This window comes from Girardinichthys multiradiatus, chromosome 14 (genome assembly GCF_021462225.1).
Source record: "Girardinichthys multiradiatus isolate DD_20200921_A chromosome 14, DD_fGirMul_XY1, whole genome shotgun sequence".
Lineage (NCBI taxonomy): Eukaryota > Metazoa > Chordata > Actinopteri > Cyprinodontiformes > Goodeidae > Girardinichthys > Girardinichthys multiradiatus.
Genome location: NC_061807.1, coordinates 8391768 through 8399597, shown reverse-complemented (window position 1 = coordinate 8399597; position 7830 = coordinate 8391768). Strand labels below are relative to the sequence as shown.

General features: G+C 36.9%; 1 protein-coding gene across 1 annotated transcript; it reads left to right on the top strand.

The window, feature by feature from the left end:
* The first annotated feature begins 5124 nt into the window (after nt 1–5124).
* Nucleotides 5125–6815, top strand: LOC124881007 (gastrula zinc finger protein XlCGF57.1-like). Its single transcript, XM_047386483.1, has 2 exons — nt 5125–5129; nt 5447–6815. Exons 1-2 carry the CDS (start codon nt 5125–5127, stop codon nt 6510–6512), a joined length of 1071 nt encoding a protein of 356 aa, XP_047242439.1. The 3' UTR covers nt 6513–6815.
* The last annotated feature ends 1015 nt before the right edge of the window (nt 6816–7830 follow it).

The following is a 7830-nucleotide window of genomic DNA, read 5'->3' as shown; positions in this document are numbered from 1 at the left end:
TACTGACACAAAATCTGTCTGAAATTGTTCTACTAGTCTGGATAGATGAGACACACCCTTTTTTATTCCATTTCGAGAATTTTATAATTTTTTTGAAATGTTTTGTGTCACAAATTAGCATTTTTCTTCAATGGTTTCCAGGTCATGTGACCCACTGACACAAAATCTTTCTGAAATTGTTCTACTAGTCTGGATAGATTAGACACACCCTTTTTTATTCCATTTCGAGGATTTTATAATTTTTTTGAAATTTTTTGTGTCACAAATTAGCATTTTTCTTGTATAGTTTCCAGGTCATGTGACCCACTGACACAAAATCTGTCTGAAATTGTTCTACTAGACTGGATAGATGAGACACACCCTTTTTCATTCCATGTCAAGGATTTTTATAATTTTTTTGAAATTGTTTGTGTCACAAATTAGCATTTTTCTTGTATAGTTTCCAGGTCATGTGACCCACTGACACAAAATATGTCTGAAATTGTTCTACTAGTCTGGATAGATGAGACACACCCTTTTTTATTCCATTTCGAGAAATTTATAATTTTTTTTAAATGTTTTGTGTCAAAAATTAGCATTTTTCTTCAATGGTTTCCAGGTCATGTGACCCACTGACACAAAATCTTTCTGAAATTGTTCTACTAGTCTGGATAGATGAGACACACCCTTTTTTATTCAATTTCGAGGATTTTATAATTTTTTTGAAATTTTTGTGTCACAAATTAGCATTTTTCTTGTATAGTTTCCAGGTCATGTGACCCACTGACACAAAATCTGTCTGAAATTTTTCTACTAGTCTGGATAGATGAGACACACCATTTTTTATTCCATTTCAAGTATTTTTATAATTGTTTAGGAATTGTTTGTATCAAAAATTTGCATTTTTCTTCAATGGCTTCCAGGTCATGTGACCCACTGACACAAAATCTGTCTGAAATTGTTCTACTAGTCTGGATAGATGAGACACACCCTTTTTTATTCCATTTTGAGGATTTTATAATTTTTTTGAAATGTTTTGTGTCACAAATTAGCATTTTTCTTCAATGGCTTCCAGGTCATGTGACCCACTGACACAAAATCTGTCTGAAATTGTTCTACTAGACTGGATAGATGAGACACACCCTTTTTTATTCCATTTCGAGAATTTTATAATTTTTTTGAAATGTTTTGTGTCACAAATTAGCATTTTTCTTCAATGGTTTCCAGGTCATGTGACCCACTGACACAAAATCTTTCTGAAATTGTTCTACTAGTCTGGATAGATGAGACACACCCTTTTGTATTCTATTTCAAGGATTTTTATAATTTCTTAGGAATTTTTTGTTTCAAAAATTAGCATTTTTCTTCAAAGGTTTCCAGGTCATGTGACCTACTGACACAAAATCTGTCTGAAATTGTTCTACTAGTCTGGATAGATGAGACACATCATTTTGTATTCCATTTCAATCGTTTTTATAATTGTTTAGGAATTGTTTGTATCAAAAATTTGCATTTTTCTTCAATGGCTTCCAGGTCATGTGACCCACTGACACAAAATCTGTCTGAAATTGTTCTACTAGACGGCATAGATGAGACACACCCTTTTTTATTCTATTTCAAGGTTTTTTATAATTTCTTAGGAATTTTTTGTTTCAAAAATTAGCATTTTTCTTCAAAGGTTGCCAGGTCATGTGACCTACTGACACAAAATCTGTCTGAAATTGTTCTACTAGTCTGGATAGATGAGACACACCCTTTTTATTCCATTTCGAGAATTTTATAATTTTTTTGAAATGTTTTGTGTCACAAATTAGCATTTTTCTTCAATGGTTTCCAGGTCATGTGACCCACTGACACAAAATCTTTCTGAAATTGTTCTACTAGTCTGGATAGATTAGACACACCCTTTTTTATTCCATTTCGAGGATTTTATAATTTTTTTGAAATTTTTTGTGTCACAAATTAGCATTTTTCTTGTATAGTTTCCAGGTCATGTGACCCACTGACACAAAATCTGTCTGAAATTGTTCTACTAGTCTGGATAGATGAGACACACCCTTTTTATTCTATTTCAAGGTTTTTTATAATTTCTTAGGAATTTTTTGTTTCAAAAATTAGCATTTTTCTTCAAAGGTTGCCAGGTCATGTGACCTACTGACACAAAATCTGTCTGAAATTGTTCTACTAGTCTGGATAGATGAGACACACCCTTTTTTATTCCATTTCGAGAATTTTATAATTTTTTTGAAATGTTTTGTGTCACAAATTAGCATTTTTCTTCAATGGTTTCCAGGTCATGTGACCCACTGACACAAAATCTTTCTGAAATTGTTCTACTAGTCTGGATAGATTAGACACACCCTTTTTTATTCCATTTCGAGGATTTTATAATTTTTTTGAAATTTTTTGTGTCACAAATTAGCATTTTTCTTGTATAGTTTCCAGGTCATGTGACCCACTGACACAAAATCTGTCTGAAATTGTTCTACTAGTCTGGATAGATGAGACACACCATTTTGTATTCCATTTCAATCGTTTTTATAATTTTTTAGGAATTTTGTGTTTCAAAAATTAGCATTTTTCTTCAATGGTTTCCAGGTCATGTGACCCACTGACACAAAATCTTTCTGAAATTGTTCTACTAGTCTGGATAGATGACACACCCTTTTTTATTCCATTTCGAGGATTTTATAATTTTTTGAAATTTATTGTGTCACAAATTAGCATTTTTCTTGTATAGTTTCCAGGTCATGTGACCCACTGACACAAAATCTGTCTGAAATTTTTCTACTAGTCTGGATAGATGAGACACACCCTTTTTTATTCCATTTCAAGGATTTTTATAATTTTTTAGGAATATTTTGTGTCAAAAATCAGCATTTTTCTTCAATTGTTTCCAGGTCATGTGACCCACTGACACAAAATCTGTCTGAAATTTTTCTACTAGTCTGGATAGATGAGACACACCCTTTTTTATTCCATTTTAAGCATTTTTATATTTTTTAGGATTATGTTTAGTTCAAAATTAGCATTTTTCTTCAATAGCTTCCAGTGCCTTGTTGCTGAAAAGTGAAAAGTAAAAAAAACTTGACTATTTTTGGTAGGCAGGTTACTCCTGGAAAGGTTCCCTGTTGTTCCACATTGTCTCTTTTTATGGAGGATGGCTCTCACGGTGGTTATCTGGATTCCCAAACCTTTTGAAACGTCTGTAACCCTTTCCAGACGCATAGATTTAAATGACTTTGTTATGAACCAGGATCAACGTGTTATTCATATTCTAGGAGTATGCTCTTTTCACAGCGTTCCATTGGAAACAGGTTTTTCTACCAGCATTATGAAGCAGTGAGTAACATTCAAGGGAAGGAACAACAAGGCTGGGAGACAGGAACATAGCACAGATTTCTGCCATGGCAACCACGGGAGCCAGCAGACAGACCATAAAAGCAATATTGGCTTTTATTTTTCTCCTAAACATAACGTTTCTCAGGTAATGAAGTGCATCGTTTCACAGAGGATGTTGGTATTTATGTTTGGTTAAAATCAAACATCTGACATCCAAAGGTTTCATTATCAAATTAAAACCATCAACGATATGTTTTCAGAAAACCGTAGTAGGACTTAGTGTCATGATTTGTGATCGGCCATGTTGCTCAGCTCAGCACAACTGTCTGATCATTTCACTCACCTGTTTCACCAGTATTTCTACCCGTTTCTCCTCCGATGCCAGAACATTTATTTGCCTTGCCGCAGTGTTCATGATCAACTTATTGTGTATGACCCAGTTTCCGATGCTACGTCTATGATTCTTGCTAAACACTTGTTGGACCAAGCCTTCCATGTATGCTCTTTTGCCTGCCTGTTCGTTCCTCCTCGTCTTGCCTCATATCTTCTAAGTAGACTTATTCTCTGCCTCCTCTGTTTATGAACCTATTCTGAAGACCATTGCAGTTGAAAACATTACAAATTGGGGAAAAACTGTACCTGCTTTTTCCAGGTCTTTCTTAGGCTTTCTGTGAATGCTCCTTGACTCTTGGACAACTTGTTTGATTATTCTTTTGACTCCTTTGTCAGAATTCGGTTTTATTTATATAGCGCCAATTCACAACACATGTTATCTTAAGGCACTTTACAAAGTCAAAGGAAAAACTCCCTTTTTACAGGAAGAAACCTCCAGCAGAACCAGGCTCAGTGTGAGCAGCCATCTGCCACGACCAACATCTGGTGTGAATTCTATGTCATTGTTTTTAAAATTTATATTTAAACTGAGAAAAAATTGACATGTTCATTGCTTATTATACCTGCTTTAAAACCTGATTATTCCACATAGAAACTAGTTAAAAAGATGAATTTTGCGGCACACTGTAAACAATCGTAGACAAGCGAGATGGAGACAAAAAAGACTAAAATGGTTTCAGTATATGGTTGTTGAGAATAAGTGAACAGATCATGACATAAATCAATAGACATAAGAAGCAACAATGCAAAATAAAAGGATAAGAATAAATGGTAATTAAATCAAATAATTGAATGTAACCAAAGTACCTAAATATATCTTTATTAAAAAGTAACTCAGTCCAGCCTGAAGTCAAAAAACTTTCTAATATGCATGATGTGTTTCAGTGTTTCCTGCAGATGTTAAGCAGATGCTGATGGTTAAAGAAGCAGCTCCTGTAAAGCACAGACCTTGTGCTGGCCTACATGACCCAAAGCCCCACCACATAAAGAAGGAACAGGAGGAGGTCTACACCAGTCTGGGGGGAGAGCAGCTCAATGGGAAGGAGGAGATTGATGCCATCAGGTTTCCAGTCACTGCTACTCTCATAAAGAGTGAGGATGATGAACAGTCCCCTCTGCTCTCACAGCTTTATCAAGACCAAATTAAAGGCAGAGCGCTTCCAGAAGACATCGATGGAGGAGAAGAATCCATCAGGATACAAGATCATGGAGATGGTTCCATTTCCTCAGAAACTGAAGACACTGAGAAGGATGAAAAGGCCGATGTTGGAAACATTAACAAACCTTTTAGCTTCCCTGAGTTTGCTGAACAATTTGTTCACCGTGGCTTTCTTCAGAAAGACGTGATAAATTCAGAAATAGGATCTTTAAGCTCGCTGGATAGGAAGAACTGTTTCACAGAGAAGAAAAATGTGGCATCGCTAAAGAGAGTCCAGACAGGAGTGAAGTTTAGCTGTGAAGACTGTGGTAAAACCTTTATTGGGAAAGGCACTTTAAACAGACACATGAGAATCCACACTGGTCAGAAACCTTTCTGTTGTGATCTATGTGGACAAAGATTTAGCCTAAAAGGATATTTAAACACACACATGAGAATCCACACTGGACAGAAACCTTTCTGTTGTGATCTATGTGGAAAAAGATTTAGCCAAAAAGGAAGTTTAAACACACACATGAGAATCCACACTGGACAGAAACCTTTCTTTTGTGATCTATGTGAACAAAGATTTAGCCGAAAAGGACATTTAAACAGACACGTGAGAATCCACACTGGACAGAAACCTTTCTGTTGTGATTTATGTGGACAAAGATTTACTGATAAAGGACATTTAAACAATCACATGAGAATCCACACTGGACAGAAACCTTTCTCTTGTGATCTATGTGGACAAAGATTTAACAAAAAAGGAAATTTAAACACACACATGAGAATCCACACTGGTCAGAAACCTTTCTGTTGTGATCTATGTGGACAAAGATTTAGCCGAAAAGGAAGTTTAAACACACACATGAGAATCCATACTGGTCAGAAACCTTTTTGTTGTGATCTATGTGGACAAAGATTTACTGAAAAAGGACATTTAAACACACACATGAGAATCCACACTGGACAGAAACCTTTCTGTTGTGATCTATGTGGACAAAGATTTAGCCATAAAGGACATTTAAACACACACATGAGAATCCATACTGGTCAGAAACCTTTTTGTTGTGATGTATGTGGACACAGATTTACTGAAAAAGGAGGTTTAAACATACACATGAGAATCCACACTGGTCAGAAACCTTTCTGTTGTGATCTATGTGGACAAAGATTTACTGAAAAAGGAGGTTTAAACAAACACATGAGAATCCACACTGGTCAGAAACCTTTCTGTTGTGATCTATGTGGACAAAGATTTAGCCATAAATCAAGTTTAAACAAACACATGAGAATCCACACTGGTCAGAAACCCTTCTGTTGTGATCTATGTGGACAAAGATTTACTGAAAAAGGACATTTAAACAGACACATGAGAATCCACACTGGACAGAAACCTTTCTGTTGTGATCTATGTGGACAAAGATTTAGCCATAAATCAAGTTTAAACAAACACATGAGAATCCACACTGGTCAGAAACCCTTCTGTTGTGATCTATGTGGACAAAGATTTACTGAAAAAGGAAATTTAAACACACACATGAGAATCCACACTGGACAGAAACCTTTCTGTTGTGATGTATGTGGACAAAGATTTAGCCAAAAAGGAAGTTTAAACACACACATGAGAATCCACACTAGAGAGGAAAATGACTAAGGTTTGAAGGCTCAAACATATTATGGTCGCTGTAAAATTTGTGATGTGAAGTGCAAGGCCAGTGGACAATTTGCACAGTTTTCGTCAGCTTCAGATATTTGGCTACAACTCCTGCATTCAGCACCGTTAACAAGCCTGCTAATGGATGCAATTTGTGCGTTAAATTTGTGCCTTATTAAGAAAACTAAAACTGCGTAGTTAAGGGTTTTCATATTGAAGAAATGTTTGAAATATCTGAGATGTTACAATACAAACGGCTGGATGTTGTTTTGATATATTCAATAAAGTTTATATATTGAGAAATACATACACTATCGGTCAATAGTTTTAGATACACTTTCTCACTTAATTGGTCTCTTTATTTTCATGACTATTTACATTGTAGATTCTCACTAAAGGCAACAAAACTTTGAAGGAACACAGTTATGTTGTAAACAAAAAATGTGCAAGAACTCATTTTAAATTACAGCTTTATTTTACATTTACAGCTTCTATAAAAGCTATAATTTTTATTTTCATCATCAATGATTTTTCCTGTGATCACTGCTTTGCTCTCTTAATAACTTACCAAATGTTCATTGAGAGACGGCCAAAGGTTAATAATTCAGTCGTTGCAGCAAAGGGCGGCCATTTTAGGCAATCTAAAATATAAAACTGGACTACAAGGCTGGACTATTGTAATTCTTTACTATCAGGATGTCCACAAAATGCAGTTAAAAGCCTTCAGCTGATTCAAAATGCTGCAGCAAGAGTTCTGATGAAAATTAAAAAGAGACATCATATTTCTCCTATTTTAGCTTTCCTTCATTGGTACTCGTACTCGTCGTCTTGCGCTTTATCCAGGACCGTGTCGCGGGGGCAGCAGAGACACCCAGACGTCCCTCTCCCCAGACACCTCCTCCAGCTCCTCCGGGGGGAGCCCAAGGCGTTCCCAGGCCAGCCGATAGACATAGTCCCTCCAGCATGTCCTGGGCCTCCTCCCGGTGGGACGTGCCTGGAACACCTCCCAAGGAAGGCGTCCAGGAGGCATCCGGTATAGATGCCCAAGCCCCCTCAACTGGCTCCTCTCGATGTGGAGGAGCAGCGGCTCTACTCCGAGCCACTCCCGGATGGCCGAGCTCCTCACCCTATCTCTAAGGGAGAGCCCGGCCACCCTACGGAGGAAGCTCATTTCTGCCGCTTGTATCCGGGATCTCGTTCTTTTGGTCATGACCCAAAGTTCATGGCCATAGGTGAGGGTAGGAACGTAGACCGAGCGGTAAATCCGAGAGCTTTACTTTTCGGCTCAGCTCTCTCTTCACCACAACGGACCGGCACA